We start from the raw sequence: 18,296 nt of genomic DNA on the forward strand, positions 1-18,296 counted from the left end.
ACCGGAAGATGATCTACAGGGGGAGCCCGCGAACCGTCCAATCCAGGACTGCGGCTGCGTTTCCATGGCTACGGTAACTAGGGGGACCATCACAGTAGCTCCGAAAGAATAATAAATAAAGGATTATGACCACAAAGGGTGACGTAACAATTGTAGCAAAAACTTGTGGGGGCACTTTACACCTTGCAAAGCGCCCTTTCCGTGCTCTTTTTTCTCTTTTATATGATAAAAGAGCGCTGATAGATTTTGGTGAACACCTACTATGTGCATTAGTGTGAGGCGCCTTATATATCTTGTGATAACCGTACCTGTCACACAGAGGAATGGTGATATTTCAAGGAGGTACAGGCACATAAAGTGTGTTGGCTCACAAAGCAATCAATAGATGACCATTGACAATCCATTATGAAACATGGCTGTCCCTTATGTAGCAGCTGCTATGTGCTTTAACATCAAGCAAAAGGGATCAGATCTGTTATTGTCCCCATTTACTGAGAAGGAAATTGGGACCCAAGAGGTTAAGCCCCTTATCCAAGGCCACCTGGCTAGTGAACAATAGAACAGAACCCAAATCTGGCTGCTGCCAAAGATCTAACACACCGTCACCCATCCTCTCTTGGTCAAAGGCAACGGATCTTGGACAATTCAAATTCAGTCAATAGGCTCCCCAGGCCTCTAGTCTGGCCTGGCATCATGTGGATCTACATTGCCTACCTCCCCAACCCATGAAATCAAGACAACTGCTTTCGTGGCTCTCCTCAAAGATTCCCTGCCCCATCTACCCTTTGTGGTCATAATCCTTTATTTATTATTCTTTCAGAGCTACTGTAATGGTACACACACACACACGCACACGCACACACACATATGCATGCACGCACACAGCACGCAGCAAGGATTTCTGTGGCCACGTTTCAAAACCTGAAAAGAAATTAGTGGTTCCCACTTTTGGGAGCAGAAAAGGAAAGAACTCCAGGTCAGGATGCCCAGATTCCAGCCTTTCTCATTCTGAGGCTGGAACCAAGGGCAAGTCCCTTCTCCCTCCAGTTCTCGATCTCCCTAGGGGAGCTGGAGTCTTAGATTTCAAAAAGCCCTTCCACTTCAAGTATCTGGGATCCTTGGCTGTACCTTTGTGCAGAAGCTTTGCTATGGCTTCTGGAGGAAGGGAATGGGGTGGGGGAGGGGACGGGGGGCAGGATTTCTCTGTTTGGAATTAGTTACCTTCCCTACTGGCCTGTGGGCTCCTCCAGGACAGGAGCTGGGTTTTAGTATTGCCTGTAACTCTGGCTCTGGGTACAATCTGGAATGTTTCAGGTGCTAAATAAGTGTTTGTTGAATGAATTTTTCCACCTTTCACGTGAGAAAAGATGGTTCCTTCCACCCCAGGGCCCCCTGAGAGATAGAAGAAAGTCATAAAAGTTTATTATATGAAAGAAAGAACGTGGTTTCTGTACATCTATTTACATAACAGACAGATGTATTTACAGCCAGAGGGAGGCCTGGGTGTCCGTGGGGGACAGATGCCTGGAGAAGCAGGAGGAGGCGTGAGAAGCCTCCCGCCGCTCAAACACAGGGCACCTCAGCGGGAAGTGGAGAAGCCGAAGCTGGAGGAAGAACCAGGCATTCCAGTTCTTCCTGAAGGGAAGCTCGGTGAATGAGTAGCAGGTGGGATGGAGCCCAGAGTCCACGTAAGACCCTGGCGGTACGAGGGAGATCCTGGGTTGAACCCAGAACATTCTCAGGCTGATCACAGTGTCCCTGGGGTGCTCTGGGGAGAGGTCTGTGCCCTTCTGGCCCCATTGCTGCCCGCAGCTGCAGAGGGGAAGGGTCCATGGCGGGGGTGTCACAGCTCGCTGGAGCGGACGGCAGGTTCCAGCTTGTGTGACAGGGCAGTGAGGACCTTGTCAAACTTCTCGTAGCGCCGGGCCTGGCTGCTGCTGGCACCCTGGCTGCCCCAGAGGAGGCGCATCTGGAACTCCGTGCTGAAGACCTCGAGGAGCTCCGGCCGGGCCTGGAACCCTGCAGGGTGGGGCACAGGGGTCAGGGGACTGCTGTCCAGCTGGGGCGGCTGGGGCTCCTGCTCAGAGCCATCACCTCCCTTGGGGCCCCATTCCAAGGGACCTCCCCCCACCTCTGCCAGGGACCCAACAAGGTTAGTTGAGGAACAAGACCAAGCAGTTCAGCACCTAGTCTCTGTCCTACTATTGGTAACACATAGTTTTATTTATTTGTTTATTTATGGCCGCACTGGTGGCATGTGGAAGTGCCCAGGCTAGGAGTCGAATCCGAGCTATAGCTGCTGGCTACACCACAGCCACAGCCACGCAGGATCTGAGCCTCGTCTTGCAACCTACACCACAGCTCCCGGCAATGCCAGATCCCCACCCCACTGAGTGAGGCCAGGGATTGAAGCTGCATCCTCATGGATACTAGCCAGATTCGTTTCTGCTGTGCCACAAAGGGGACTCCCCCTGCAATGAATTTTTATGACTTAAACATTTCGTAAAGACGTAGGAGTTCCCGTTGTGGCTCAGCAGAAATGAACCTGACTACTGTCCATAAGAATGCAGTTTTGATCTCTGGCCCTGCTCAGTGCATTAAGGATCCAGAGTTACCGTAAGCTGTGGAATAGATCACAGGCACAGCTTGGATTGGGCCTGGCTGTGGCTGTAGGGTAGGCCAGCAGCTGTAGCTTCTATTCAACCCCCAGCCTGGGAACTTCTACCTGCTGTACCTTCAGTCCCCCACCACCCCCCAAAAAGGAAGAAGTAAAAGGTGGATTGTCTGAAGGCACTCTGTCTCTTCTCCATTTCAAGCAGCTTGTGAGCTTCCTGAAGGCAGGGCAGGTCTGCCTCAACCCCAGGGTCCCAGGGCGAGTGTTTTGCAAAGAACCTTGCAAAGTGGGCCTGTTAGGATGCCCACTTCACAGATTAGAAAGCTGAGGCGTAGAGAAGCTAAGATACATAGCTATGGTGCTCTTTGAATCACTCTGTGTGTCCCCCGCCCCTCGCCCGACCTGGTGCCTGCCAGTAACAATCATCAAACTTTCTGAATGAGAGAAGACAAGGGGTGAGAAGAAGAGGTCGGGGAGATGGGGCACAAAAGAGGGATGGAGAAAGGTTGAACGGATGCGTGGAGGAGAGGAGAGAGCAAGTCACGCGGAGGGAGGCCCCCAGATGCCACCTGTGACTCACCCTGCAGCTTGACCTCGGCGTTGGTGTGATACAGGCCGCCGTGGTGTGCCACTGTGCGGGCGGCCTCCAGGTGGGCCAGCACCACCTCCACGCCGTGCTCCGTGCTGCCCCAGGGCTCGGGGCCCTCGGCTGGGGCCGTGTCGCACTCCAGCAGAGTGATGAGCGGCAGCACGTGGGGAAACGTGGTGTTGCTCAGCGGGGGGCCTTCTGCAGGGCGGAGACAGCGCTTAGAGGCCCCACCCTCCACCGCGGTCCCAGAAACTTGAGGATGTGTGGGGGAAGGGGCCTGCCGGAGGTCCCAGAGAGAGCCCCCCAGGATTCGGGCTCCTGAGACAAACCCTCCCTTTCAGAGGCCTCCAGCTGAACCCACTGCAGCCTTGACCCAGCCCTGAGCCCCGCCCGGGAGGTGACATCCGCTGGTGCCAGGTGCGGAAAGTGAGCACAAGGAGAAGAGCAGCCCAGAGCTCAGGCAGGCCTTCATTCTCTCCACCCTGGGGGAGTCGCTGCCCATCCAGAGAGGGCTGCAGTCTGTCCAAGGTCACACAGCAAGGTGGGGGAGGTACCTTTGCCCTCATTGAGGCTCTTGAGAAACGGCTTGAGCTTCTTCTCATAGAGGATGGCGCCCTCTGTGTGTCGCTGCCGCAGGGTCACCCATGTCTGCTCCAGCCGGGCAATCTGGGGAGACGAGACTGTGAGCGACCAGCCAGGGAAAGGGCCTGCTGGGGCCACAGGCCACTCTCCCCAGTGGACACCCAGATATGGCATAATAATGATTAGTGTGGTCACCAATCACATATTGGGGACAGTGCTGACAGCTTTTCACGCCATGTCCCACGAAGCCCTTGAAACAACCTGTTTTACAGATGAGGCAGCTATGGCTCAGAGTGGGAGCGAGTGACTTGCCCGAGTCATTCCAGAAAGAAGTGGCAGAGCTGGGACTTGAACCACTGCCTCTGAGACCCTGTTGTTACTGTTCTCAAGGCAAAGGACAAGAAGTGTAGTGTGGGTGAGGACCAGGCTCTGAATTTAGACAGACCTGGTTCAAATCCCAACTTTTTCAGCCCCGACTGTGTGACCTTAGCTAAGTACTACTCTGCCTCAATTTCTCCATAAGTGAAATGGGGACAGTAAAGGCACGCCCCTCAGGAGATTATTTTGAGGAATCAGTGCCTCTAAAGTACTCAGTGTAGCACCTCGCATATACTCGGTGCTTGCTACTTGACAGCCATTTCATATTTATTCTTTTTTTTTAGGGTCGCACTTGCAGCATAGGGAAGTTCCCAGGCTAGGAGTCAAATCGGAGCTACAGCTGCTGGCCTAGACCACAGCCACAGCAATGCCAGATCCTTAACCCACTGTGCAAGACCGGGGATTGAACCTGCATCATCATGGATCCTGGTCAGGTTCGTTAACCGCTGAGCCATGAGGGAACGCCTTCATATTTCTTCTTTAAACACATATAATGCTCCTCAGTCATTTGACAGGTGGGGGAACTAACTGGAAAGGCTCGGTCTGGGAGCAGGTTAGCACTTAAAGGGCTCAGTTCTCCCAGGTACCCTGTCACCAATGCTACCTAGAAAGTCACAAAGGTTTTCCAAAGGAAAGAATCTCAGGGCTCCTCCAGACAGACTACCTGATGCCCGGCCCTACGTGGGCCCCTCAGTACCTGGGCCATATCTAGGGCACCCATGACTGCTGCGAAGCTGAACATGTTGCCCATGGTGCCCCGAAGCTCCGCCGCCAGCTGAATGGTCTTGTGCAGAAGCGCAGCCCGCTCCTCAGCAGAGCCGGTGCAGCCCAGGATGTCCACCGCCAGCATGATGGACATGGTGTGGAACCTGTCGGAACGGTCAGGTCAGAGGGGCGGGGCCGAGGACCCAGGGTGGAGGGGGCGGTCCTTGCGGTTGGGCTCCCGAGCGAGCGAGCGGAGCGGCGGCAGAGGGCAGAGCCAAAAGGGAGAGATTGCAAAAGGGGGCAAAGAATCAGGGGGCGTGGCCAGAGTGAGGACGAGCAAAGTTAAGGACTTCTGATTGGTCATCATAAGTCAAGGGCGGAGCCAGTGACCCTTGAGCGACAGGCTGAGGCGCCCGTGACCGATCGGGGTGTAATTCACCGGATTAGAGCTGTTCTAAGAAAGAAAGGAGAGAAGACAGAGCCGATGATGCGCGGGCCAAGGCTCATGGATTGTGATCGTTTAAGAGGAGGCACAAGGTGAATTCGGAGAAAAAGGACTACGTCTTTGGGAGATCAAGATTCCTTGGAGCAGGATATCGAGAAGTAGTGATTGGTCAATGGGATGGAGGCGTGGCCAGGACCTCTGGGGAGCCGGGGTGAGAGACTGGGATTGGCCAACCGGCCACAGCGAAGGGCAGCGAAGACGCCTCGGGGGTTCCCCGTGAGTCTCAGTGAGTGCTTGCCTTACCTTTCCAGCAAGTCTAGTCGTAGCTGCCGGCCGTGGGGGAGAGTGAGCAGCTCCATGCCCCAGCGGACTCCCATTAGGGTCTGCATCTCCTTGGTAACGCCCAGTATCCTAGCAACCTACAAGGACGCCCAGAGGGCTGATTAATTTCCTGTCATGGCTGGCCCAAGCCATCTGGGAGTCAGAGAGCTTGATTTAGGAGGGCAGCCTGGCTGGGAGGCCGGGTTTGAATTCCAGCTCAACTGCTAACCCTCCGACATGGAGCAAATGAGCCTCATTATCCCCATCTGCGAAACGTGGGATAAATGGGAAAATGCCCAGAGGTGCCCAAGACACCCTTGCTCCAGAGGGAAAACCTCAGGCCCAGGGAGGGAAAGTGTGACCAGGTAATCAGTGCCGCCCAACCCCCTCCCCCACCCCCCGCCAACTTCAACTTCAGAAGAAGAAACCCAGGCGTAGAACAAGTCAGGAGCTTAGATGGTCAAGATTCATTCAAAGCAAGGGCCCAGAGGTTAACAATGAATGTACCCTCCGAGGCCATGAGTTTTGTCCACTAGGGGGGTGGGGGCGGGGAGTCTGGCCTTTTCTATTCCCTGGACCAGCTTGACGACTCTCACCAGGCTCCAAAAGTGTCCCAGGGAGCCAGACACTTGATTTTCAGGACTTCTTGGTTCCAGTGTCAAACAGACATCTGGAAGAAGCAAGAATATCTCGGTTTTTGCTTTTTTTTTTTTTTTAGGAGAAAATGGAGGCCCAGAGAGGTAAAGTGATTAATCAGAGTCACACGGCAAGTGAGGGACAGCCATAAAGTGAGAATCCAGACCCACTCACTATCCTTGGGAATTTAGGGGCCAGCTCCTCCCCACCCTGACCCCTATCCCAAAGCCAGGGGATAGAGGTGCTGCCCCTGCCCTGTATGCACCCAGCACCTACCAGGCAGTCAACTTTGGTGACGTGCCGGGCCAGCGTCCGGGCATCAACCTCTGCCAGCAGCTCCTTGACCTTACGCAGGAGGCCCACCTCCAGTGGCCGGTTATCCTTGGGAATCAGTAGTGACTGGAAGGTAGCCGGGTTGAAGGAAGAGGTGACTTCCACGACAGGGACTGTGAAGGTCTTGCCCCAGTCCCCCTCAGGGGCCCCATTTTCTGACAGTTCCTTTAGCCTCTCCCCATAGCTCACGGCCTGGCGGTTGGAGGCCTCAGCTGCTGCCCATTCTCGGCTGCCACGGACAGGAGGCTGCAGCTGGCAGTAATGGCCAGAGTCCGGGTCGCTGTAGCTGCTGAGCGACGGTGACGGGGAGGCCTTGCAGAGAGTGTGGGAGGGGCTGGAGTAAGGGACCTTGTCCGACTCTCCAAGGGGCTTTGGGGCACTTCCGGGACACAGCTGGGGTTCGCTGGAGCGGCGGGTAACAGGGGAGGCAGGCAGAGCTGTGGCTGAGGGGGCAGCAGGGGCGGCCTGGACACGGGTCACTGCAGGGAGAGAAAGAGAGAGGACCAGTTACCATGGCTCCCTACTCAGTGAGGTTCCCCCACCCCCTTCCCAAAGGACATGCTCCATCCACCCTCCCGGGGTGAGATCGCCACCTCCCCCACCCCAGCCAGGCCCAGCAGACTCTGGCACACTGACCAGCTCTCGGTGACACTCTGAAGTCACCGGGACCCCAGAGTTGCACTTTCCTATCCTTAGGGTTGCAGGCCTAGTGAACCACTGAACGACTCGAAGGAGCTTTCCCTGATTCAGAGAAGCTAAGCGCTTGCTGGAGTTCACCGGGTGGAATTACTTCTCAATGAATCAGTAATAGTGATTTATGCTGTACGTGTGTTCTGAGAGCTGGTGACAGGCTGGAGATACACTGGTCAAAACTGTAAAACCATCATTTAAAATTAGAGGTGATGTTTATTGAGCTCTTCCTGCCTGAAAGATCCTTCTCTGCACATTAGTCTATTTAAGCCTCTCAGCATCCTATGAGTAAGTACCTTTTTTTTTTTTTTTTTAATGGCCACACTTGCGGCATATGGAAGTTCCCAGGCTAGGCGTCAGATCTGAACTGCAGCTGCCAGCCTACGCCACAGCTACAGCAGGGCAGGACCAGAGCTGCATCTGCAACTGCACCACAGCTCACAGCAACACTGGATCCTTAACCCACTGAGCGAGACCAGGGATCAAACCCACATCCTCATGGATACTAGTTGGGTTCTTAACCTGCTAAGCCACAATGGGAACTCTGAGTAAGTACTTTTATGGTCCTCATTCTACAGAGGAGAAAACTACAGCTCAGAGAGGCCAACTGACATGCCTGAGGTCACCCAGCCAGCAAGAGGTAGAGCTGGGATTTAAAACTAGCTGTTAGGAGTTCCTGTCGTGGCGCAGTGGTTAACGAATCTGACTAGGAACCATGAGGTTGCAGGTTCGATCCCTGCCCTTGCTCAGTGGGTTAACGATCTGGCGTTGCCGTGAGCTGTGGTGTAGGTCGCAGATGCGGCTCAGATCCTGTGTTGCTGTGGCTCTGGCGTAGGCTGGCAGCTACAGCTCCGGTTGGACCCCTAGCCTGGGAACCTCCATATGCCGCGGGAGCGGCCCTAGAAATGGCAAAAAGACCAAAAATAAATAAATAAATAAATAAAATAAAACTAGCTGTTAAATCCTCACTCCTGGGTACTTCACTGTGCCACCCTGCTTAGAAATTGTCCAATAAATAATTTGCGGTAAGGCATTTTAACTTGTACACTCAGGGGTGGTTGTTTTGAAGGCAAGTGGGTAGTTATGACAAGCTGGCGGGCTTGTGTTTAGAGAAGAATTTGTGACAACCCACAGACCGCGACAAGGCAATGGAGCATCTCCCAGCCAAGGTTCCTCCCGGGCTGCCCCTCCTTCTGCACGCTGTGCCTGCCACGTGGACAATATGCAGTATGGCTTGTTGAAAAGATTATTTTTTTTTCTTCCAGAAGTGAACAAGTGGCCTGTTTCTAGAGTAGGAATTTTCTTTGTATTTAAAAAAAGTGCAGCATTCTATGGTTTCTGCTCAATTTTGCTGTGAATCTAGAACTTCTCTGAAAAAAGCCTCTTTAAAAGAAAAAAATAGGGAGTTCTGAGTCTCAGTCCCTTCATCTAAAAGGGGGATATTAGGGGAGTTCTCGTTGTGGCAAAGCAGAAACAAATCTGACTAGTGTCCATGAGGATGCGGGTTCGATCCCTGGCCTCACTCAGTGGGTTGGGGATCTGGCATTGCTGTGAGCTGAGGCGTAGGTCGCAGACATGGCTTGGATCCCACATTGCTTGGCTGTGGTGTAGCCCGGCAGCTGCAGCTCCAATTTGATGTCTAGTCTGGGAACTTCCATATGCCGCAAGTGCAGCCCTAAAAAGCAAAAAGAAAAAAGAAAAAGAAGAAAAGAAAAAAAAAATAAATAAAGCAGGCATCACTAGCCTGGTTTGAGCCCACCACTTGGAATCAGGGATGCATTAAATTCCAGATGATACAGGGTCTGGCAGGGCACCCCACACAAGGGGCGGGGACTCAACCAAGGGGGGCTGAGTGTGGCTGTCTGCATGCACTTCACAGCATTGGAGCCCAGATTCAGGAACATTCAAGAGAAGGCACTGGAAACCACAAGCGCAGTGCCTGGTACCCAACGGGGACTCAGTGAATCACTGCGGAATGAACAAGCCATGGATGTGTGTTGCACAACTGACATCGAAAGTTCCACTAGCAACTGTTTAGTGTCAACTCTTGCAGGGCATTGCTCTCAGAAAAGAGGTACAAACACAAGATCACACACTGTAACAGAAGTCATCAGAGACCACTCACAAATGCACCCACAAGGTCACTTCCACCAGATCCCCCTACCTGCCCCCACCCCTCCGTGGGCCATACCAGTACTGTAGGCGGGGGAGCTGGGGCTCTCGGAGATGGGGGACATGGGCGAGTGCAGGTCTGGGATCTGGTCCATGCTGAGTGCACAGTTGCGGATGGATTCCCGAGGGTGGGGCAGTGATGTGCTGTGGAACAGACACTTTTGTGAGCAGAGAGTCCCAAGGTCAGGGTCCTCAGCCAGCATTAGGACCCCCTTCCCTACCTCCATTCTAGATCTGCTGAACTTCAGAGACAGAAAAGGCTTGGAGAGTATCAAGTCCAACCTCCCAACTGACAGGCACAAAAACTGAAGCCCAGAGGAGGAAGGGCTTGTGCAGTCCACAACCTGCACGACTGCTCTCTTCCCTGGGAAACTTGCCCCCAACTTGGAGAACAATCTGGGGAGAGGAACTAGCAGGAAGGGTGGGAAGGCCAAGGGAGCCAAGCCCACCAGCCTGGCCCCTCCTCACTACACTCAGGCTGCCTTGGGCACACATGGCCTAAGGATCCAGGCACCGTTTTCATCACTGGTTCCAAACCACAGGCCAAGCGGCAACTCCTCCCAGGGTATCCAACCAGCAAATCCTTGGCTGACAGCACCCAGCTCAAACCCAGGGAGATGGGACCTATCCAAGGGCTGGTAGCACCGGATAGCGGGTCTCACTGCAAAAAGCCAGGGAGGCCATAGGAATTTAAGGGCACAGACTTTAGAGTTGCAGACCTGGGCTTGAAGCTCGGTCATACCACCCTCTATCAAGCAATTTCCCCTTTCCAAGTCTATTTCGTCATCTGCAAAGTGGGGGCGTGGACAGAAGCCACCTGCCAGGGGCATATGGGAATCAATGCACAGAGAGCAGGTGGGTACACAGTAGGGCCTCAGGAATGATTTGCTGCTGTGGCTTTTCTTGGGCTCAGAGCCTTGTGTCACCCAGCCCCAGAGGCAACTGGATGTCTTAACAAATGTTACTTAAAACATTCCATTCCTGTGCAGTGGTCTGCACGCGGCAAAGCTTGCCTTGGCCTAGTTACGTGGGGTGGGGAGAGGTAGCATTGCCAACAGGGACCGGGCCCCTGCCAAAGGGCTCCCCCTAGGCCAAAGGGGGCTGTTTGAGTGAGGACCCTTTATAGGTAGGAACACGGAGGCAAGAGAGGACGAATGTCAGGGCCAAGGGCCCACAGATGCTCAGAGCAGAACTGCGATGGCGACCTGTGTTCCAAACCCCCACTCAGCACAGCCCAAGCTTCCTCCCGCTCCTCCCTACACGTGCGGCTCCAGGGCAGTCCCTTCAACACAGACCAGTGGGACCAAGCGTCCTCTTTCTCACGAATCCTCTCATTACTGATGCTCCCCCCCCCGTCACCTGGGGAGACGGGGGCCTAGTGTGGGTTCTCACACACCTGTTGGGGCAGCCGTCACTGCGGGTGACCTTGTCGGCAGTGAGCCCGTCGGTCATGGTGACGCTGCGCCGCTTCATGTGACTGCCCTTGGGGCCCGAGGGGCTGGCGGGGCTGGCAGCCTTGCCACTGCCCTGGCCCAGGCCGTAGCAGGCCTCCAGGTAGCGCAGCGGGAAGGTGCGGTTGACCGGGCAGTAGATGATGGCGCCGCTCTGCTCGGACACAGCCTTGCGGCTGCCCACGTGGTACCTCACAAGGGCGGGCACGTGGTCAAAGCTCTCCTGCTCGAACAGGTACTGGATGTGGGTGTAGCTCTCGCCCGCCTTCACCACCACCTTGTTGATCTTGAAGTGCAAGGCCTGGTTGCGCCAGCGGCATGTGAGCACGTAGTCACCCAGGCTGGTGAGCGAGTCCCGGATGAGGAAGTCGCCGTTGCGCTGCACCAGGGTCTCCGAGACCTGCAGGAGGCAAGGGTCTGGCTGGAGCAGGGCAGGGACAGGAGAGGGCCGGACCAGGACCTGGAGGACCCAGGAAGCAGAGATACCGGAGGCTTGGGATGGGGACACAAAGACCCATATTCAGAGGGTGCGAGTCAGCCAGAGGCCCTGGGTCTGGGGCACAGAGGCTGAAACTATGCCCCAGGTCTGAGATCTTCTCCTACTCAGGGTTGATCTTGCCAGAATGAATTCCTTTTTTTTTTTTTTTTTTTTTTTTTTTGGTCTTCCTAGGGCCTTACCCACTTCATATGGAAGTTCCCAGCAGGGGGTCTAATCGAAGCTGTAGCCACCGGCCTACACCACAGCCACAGCAGTGCAGAATCCAAGCTGTGTCTGTGACCTACACCACAGCTCATGTCAATGCCGGAACCTTAACCCACTGAGCAAGGCCAGGGATTCAACCTGCGTCCTCATGGCTATTAGACAGGTTCGTTTCCTCTGAGCCATGACAGGACCTCCCCAGAGGGAATCCTCAATCGTCATTACTCCAAACACCACGTGCTCTGGCAAGTCTCTGGGCCTTTTTACCTTTGAGCTGTTTTCTCTGCCTAGAACCTTGGAGGCATGAACTCCTATCTCTCTCACAATGGCCTCTCTCTTGAGCACCGCTGCTTTGGGACAGCCCATACTGCCCACCAGGCACTCCACTCTTGCTGTCTTCTCCCACTGGGCTCTGACTGTCTGCCTGCCTGTCAACCCCACCCTGGACTGGCAGCCCTCAAGGGAGGCCACCACCTATTTTATCTCTGTATCCTCAGTGTCCAGCACAGGGCCTGGCAGAGGGGATGCTTGATAAAGATGTGGAGCAAGAAGGCAAGAGGGAGCAGGTGGCTTTCAGCCCAAGTCTGTACCATGGCCCAGAAGCTCGACTTTGTCAAAACTGAGTGGTCTAAGGACTGATACTCACTAACCAAACACACAGAGGCTGATGTATAGATCCATTAACAGTAACAGTAAAAAATAATAGTAGTAATAATAATAACAACAGCCGCAAAGGACAATGTTCATTGAGCTCACTGCATGCCAGACATCGTGTTAAGCACGGTATACGCATTACTTCATTAAATTCTCGCAACCAGAATTCCCACTGTGGCTCAGCGGAAACGAATCCAACTAGTATCCTTGAGGATGCAGGTTCGATCCCTGGCTTCGCTCAGTGGATTAAGGATCTGGCATTGCTGTGAGCTGTGGTGTAGGTTGCAGATACAGCTTGGACCTGACATTGCTGTGGCTATGGCTAGGCTGGCAGCTGTACCTCTGATTCGACCCCTAGCCTAGGAACTTCCATATGCCGTGGTTGCAGCCCTAAAAATCTAAAAAAAAAAAAAATTCTCACAACCAGCCTTTAAGGTCACACAGTCAGCAAACAGCAGAGCTAGACCTTATCCCAGCCTACTCTGATTGAATCCATCAAACAGTAGACAGAGCTTCTCTAGGCTGGCACTGGCTGAGACAGTGGGTGGAAGGATCCAGGGCTGAGGTCCCAACTCAGTCTGCTCACCTCCCGGGGGATGCGGCCATGGTACCAGGCATGGCTGCGGAGATCCGTGCTGCTGAGTTTGAGCTCTTCCTCCAGCTCCTTGTGCAATTTCTCAGGCGAGGAGTCCAGGATGTACTTCTCCTTGGAGAACTGGGCAGGAGACAGCAAAAGTCGGCATCCAATCTGAAACCCCTCCCTCCATCTCTCCCAACCTCCCCCACCCCGGGTGAACTCATTCCTGGGATGCTAGGAACACTTAGGCACAGATGCCAGAAAGGATCCTCATCCGTGAGTCCCTATTCCAGCAGGAGTAAAGGGATCTCAATGAAGTGCCTACTGCATTCCAGGTCCTGCACTATGTGCTGGGGCAATAAATAAACCTGTCCTCAAGGAAGCTCCTAGTCTAAGAGGAGAGGCAAAAGCAACACAAGCATTTGAGCAGACTGCGGTCAGCACCACAGTGCTGGACAGCGGCAAAGAGCCCAGGAGCTTTCCAAAGGGAGGAGATGGAAGTCCATGCCAGGTGGAGTGCTCCAGGAAGGCTTCCTGGAGGAGACGGGAATCACAAACTCTCATTACACACTAAATTGATCTTGAAGTTGAGAGAGGGAGGATTTCTACAGGTGAATAAGGCAGCAGCTACCCAGGCAAAAGCGTGGACAAAAACAGAGCTGGATGGATGAGGATATATTTTGTGACAATGAATTATACAGGCATGGAGGAGGCAGCTACTAACAGGGAGGCCATTCCCCTTCTCCTTGTGATGACTTTTACAATTCCCAAAGCCATCTCTTCCTTGCCATCTCAAGCAATCCTTGTTAGATGGGGAAACTGGGGCCCAGCAGGGACGCCCAAGGTCACTCACTGGAGATAACGCCCAGGGTCCCCCTTCCACGTGCCCAAGGGGGAGATTCCTGGTTTCCTGGTTATTGTGACCTGGGGTTGGAGGCCGAAGAACAGAGGGAGGAGAGCTCCTGGTGCCTGATACACCCCACAACGGAACCTAGCCCAATCTTGGCTGTGGTGTGTGAGCTCTCTGGGCCTCAGTTTCTTCCTCTGTAAAATGGGTATGATTGCAGAACCTGCCTTACCAGGTTGCAAGGATGAAAGGAGCCAATACTCTGGGGCACTGAGACTACCCCACAGATGTCCTCGTCACTGTGAGGACATGTGACATTGCTTCCTCTCCCTTCCCCAAGCTCCAGGCCCTGCAGGTGGCTGCTCCAGGACAGTTAGATCTGGCCCAGAACTGGCCAGGCAGAAGGACAGATGAAGGGGGACCCTGAAGGGCCTGGCTTCAGCCCAGGTGACAATCTCTCTCCAGGACCCCCCAGTCCCCAGGGTCCAGTGTACTCCACGCCACTCCCTGTGTTCTCAGAGCCTAACTGCGGAGCTCCAGTGTCCACCCCTCTGCTCCTGCTGCCTTGCTTTGCTTCAACCTGGACACGCTGGTTCCTGGCTCCAGAGACATCTAGAATCTCCGACTCTATTATTTCAACATGGACTACATCTTCTATTTCTACATGAAACTGGATCCAACAACCCAACGGGAATTTCATCAGACATAGACACCCCCCACTCTGGGACAGGTGCTGTGCCAGGGACTGAGCTCAAGGTCATCAGGACAGGCAGCCTCTGACTTGGGGGAGCCACACTGACACTGACACTGACAAGCAATCCCAGGGGTTCTGAATGTTCAGAGATGCACAGGGAACTCTGGGAGCAGATGAGCGCATCCCTCTTCATCCAGCCAGGGAGCCGAGTCCCTCAAGAGGCGATGATTCCTCTGAGGCCTGAAGGACTGAATGAGCCAAGGAACAGCATCAGGCTAGGGATAGCCTGGCAGGCAGGTGGGTAGGAAAGAGCTCTGGGAAGAGAGTAGCAAAGTCAGGGCCCTGTGGGCAGAGTCAAGGTCTTGGGGTGGGGGTGGAGTGGGGATGGAGGAGAAGCTTCATAAAGGCTGGGGGTGGCAGGGGCAGGTGTAGCAGGGCTGTGAGGCTGCCTTGGGGAGCTAGGGTTTACTCAGAGGCCACAGCAGGGCTGCAGAAGGGTTTTTAAGTGTCGGGACAGGTTTGATCTGCTGTATGGAGGGTGGCCTAGTGTTTTCCAGGCAATGGCAGGGCAGGGTGGGGACCACGACTATTGATCGGGTATGGACAAGAGGGCAGAGGGGTCAAAGAGGATTCCAGATAGAGAGCCTGGGAGGGACAGTGAGACACGCTCAGAGGTGGGCAAGGTGGGGGCAGGAGCAGTTTGGGGATGGACTCTGAGGACAGATGGTGGGAGTGGGTGATGTTGATGAGTGAGTGCTCGGGAAAGGCAGGGTCTGGGGATGGGGATTCTGTATGCCCTCTGCCCAGGGTGGAAACTGATATCCCAGAAGGGCAGGGAGGCCCGAGGCAAACTGAGATGTGGGCCTTCTCAGATGCCTACACCTCTCCATGGGGCTCCCTCTTTTTCAGACCCCTCTCCTAGACCACATCACACCTTGGGGAGGAAAGAGTAGGAGTCGCAGGGGGAGACCCCTCCTTCATGAAGAGTGTGCAATTAGGAAATTGCTCCAGGGGAGTACCCTTCATGGCTCAGTGGTTAACAAATCCAACTAGGAACCATGAGGTTGCGGGTTCGATCCCTGGCCTTGCTCAGTGGGTCAAGGATTGGCGTTGCCCTGAGCTGTGGTGTAGGTCTCAGACACGGCTCTGATCCCATGTTGCTGTGGCTCTGGCATAGGCCGGTGGCTACAGCTATTGATCTGGCCCCTAGCCTGGAAACCTCCATATGCTGCAGGAAGTGACCCTAGAAAAGACAAAAAGACGGAAAAAAAAAAAAAAAAAAGTTGCTCTGGTTCCTGAGCTGGAGCAAGAGGGACGGGGGTCAAAGAAGGGGAGAGGTGCTGTGTGGTAAAGAACTTGGCTGCAAGACTCTGCCTGCCACTGTGTGACCTTGAGCCAGTCACTTTCCCTCTCTGGGCTTGAGTAGTCTCACCTGTAAATGGGGGTGGTGGGGGAACCGGGCTCCACTTTTCCAGCCCTAATCAACAGTCTGGGAGCATCTGGGTGGGGGGACATACTTGGTCATTCCACACACCTGAGGTTAGGGAACCTTAGGGTCCCTGTGCCCTCTTCCTCACCTTCGACCTGGGGGTCCCTAGCTCCCAAGGGGGGTTGGGTGCTGGGCACGAATGCAGCATCCCTGCGCTCGGTGTACTGCCATTGGCCAGAGATGATCTCACCTCCTCCCCGCCTGCGAGCGCCTGATTGGCGGGTGCGGGGATGCTGCGCTCCGCCGGCGGCGGGGCAGTCATTCAGGCGGGCTCCGAGCCTGTGTGTGAGCCTGGGGGAGCGCAGAGGTGATGCGCCTGGCGTCCCCCAGGGGGCTCGGGAGGCAAAAGCGCGGAGACCCCGGGTCAAGGTCTTAACCCCTTTACCCTAGCCGGTGCCCAGTAAGCCCCCTCTAGCTCCCTTCAGTCTTGCAACCCTAAGCATAGCCATCCCCAGATGAAGCTCCGCAGAGAGGCGGGGTCCGGGTCCTCCCCTCCACCCCCTTCCGTTTAACCCTTTCACCACCACGGCGCCTTCCCGCACTGCCTGGCCAGCTTGTCTGGGAGACCTGCGCCTGGAGCTTGCCCGAGCCCACCTAGAGACAAGAGGGTGGCGGGCACTTTGGCCCCAGCCCGGGCACCCATAGCATCCCTTCAGCTTCCCACCCCTCATTCATGCTTTGGGACCCCAGCCCAGCGCCCTCGGTACAATGGGGAGTCAGGCTGCCTGGGTCAAGCTGCAGGAGCGGAGTGCTCACTGGAGGACCGACAGGAAGCCGGGGGACCCCATCTCCCTGTACCCAATGCCCTAGCTTAGCTCCCTCCTGCGGAGAAGGCAGGACCGGAACAGCAGCCTCCGCAGCCCAGAGTCCCGGGAGTGGCGGCTGGACTCTCACCCTGCGAAGTGTCTGGGAGCCCGGAGGTGAGGCTGGGGCGACCCCGCCCCCTCCCGCAGCCCCTGCCCGGCTGGACCCTGCGCGGCGCCACGGGCTGTGGCTCCCCGGCTCCTGGGGCGAGCGGCCGGGGGTCCCAGCCCGGAGCGCCTGGCGGGAGCCGAGCCGCCCCCTCACCTGCACCTGCACGAAGGAGCCGCGGTAGAAGCAGCAGGCGGCGGCCGATAGGGCGCTCCACAGGCTGCACCGCTCGGTCATGGTGGGGCCGGTCGGCCGGGGCCGGGACGGTGCGGGGGCGGCGGCCGGCGGGGCAGGGGCGCGGGACCGACCGGGCTGGGCACCGGCTGCGCGTGCCTCTCGGCGGCGCGATTACCTCATCGTCTTGTCGGGGAGGAGCAGGGAGGCGGGGCGGGGAGACCCCACCCTCCAGCCGGCCCCAGGAGGGGAGGGGGCCATTGTTCCTCCCTCCGCCCGCCCCCGGCTCCCCGCCCCTCTCGCCCCCAGCGCTTCAGCATCCCAGCTCTGCATCCCCGGACTCCAGGCTGCTGGGGCGCGCTGGGATGCGGAGTGGAGGACCTGCCAAGGCGGACGTCATGGGGTGGGGGGCGCAGAGGGATGGAGTGGGACCCCCTGGGGCCGGCGAGGGAGGGGGTGTCCTGCCTCCCCCACTGGCCTTACCCCTCACTGACCCGGAGGGGGCAGAGACTTTGAATTAAATCATAGCTAAAGCTGGAAAAATCCCTTTATGCGTTTGACCAAATCCTTTGTGGCCTTAGGAAATCTCCCAGAGCCCAAGATTTCTCATCTCTGATTTGGAATCGGGGACTCTGCTGAGAATTTCGGGATGTTCGCTGACACACTCCGGGAGTGCGGGTGGGGGTGGGGACAAGAGACTCCATAAGGCCCAACGGTTTGAGAATCAACCAGGATTCAACCCCTCTCCACAACCAGCCCCTTCTCTGGGAGTCCAGATTCACTACTCTGGAAAACATACCTGTGCTGATCTCAACGGAACTCTTTTGAGCATCGGCTGAGCTGAGGCACTAAAGTTGCCAGGCATAAAGTAAGTGCTCAATAAATGCCTGCTATTGTTTTCAAGCTTCATGTCTTAGAATCTGGACTTTTGGTCCTAGAATCATTGGCTCATCAAGGCAAATAAAGTCATCACTGACTGCATCAGTCAGGCCTGGGGCTCAAATCCTTTTGACAGGCTATGTGACCTTAGGGAGAGGAATCCAACTCTCTGGGCCTTAGACGTTTGATTATTTTCTGTAAATACATCTGAAGCTCTGAGCATGGAACTTGGAATGTTATAGTCTTGGAACTTTAGGATCCCTGCCTTAGAATCAAAGTACTCACATCGTGGTCTGAGAACCCTGGAGTTCTGGAAGCTGAATACCTAAAGTCAGGAATGGACTTGGTAACTGACTTTTTTGTTGTTGTTGTTCTCCTTCTGCTTTTTAGGGCCTTACCCGAGACATATGGAGGTTCCCAGGCTAGGGGGTCTAATCGGAGCTGTTGCTGCTGG

The 18,296-nt window shown here is 55.3% G+C and overlaps 1 protein-coding gene across 1 annotated transcript in view; it reads right to left on the reverse strand.

Annotated features, from left to right (window-relative positions):
* SH2D3C (SH2 domain containing 3C) overlaps positions 1,401-18,296 on the reverse strand; it is a 31,429-nt gene continuing 14,533 nt past the window's right edge. Inside the window, 9 exon segments of the mRNA XM_021069362.1 lie at positions 1,401-2,019; positions 3,195-3,401; positions 3,758-3,869; positions 4,861-5,032; positions 5,617-5,732; positions 6,547-7,082; positions 9,485-9,609; positions 10,862-11,316; positions 12,857-12,985. Coding sequence (XP_020925021.1) covers positions 1,844-2,019; positions 3,195-3,401; positions 3,758-3,869; positions 4,861-5,032; positions 5,617-5,732; positions 6,547-7,082; positions 9,485-9,609; positions 10,862-11,316; positions 12,857-12,985 — 2,028 coding nt within the window. The 3' untranslated portion in view covers positions 1,401-1,843.

Source organism: Sus scrofa, chromosome 1 (assembly GCF_000003025.6).
Source record: "Sus scrofa isolate TJ Tabasco breed Duroc chromosome 1, Sscrofa11.1, whole genome shotgun sequence".
NCBI classification, from domain to species: domain Eukaryota; kingdom Metazoa; phylum Chordata; class Mammalia; order Artiodactyla; family Suidae; genus Sus; species Sus scrofa.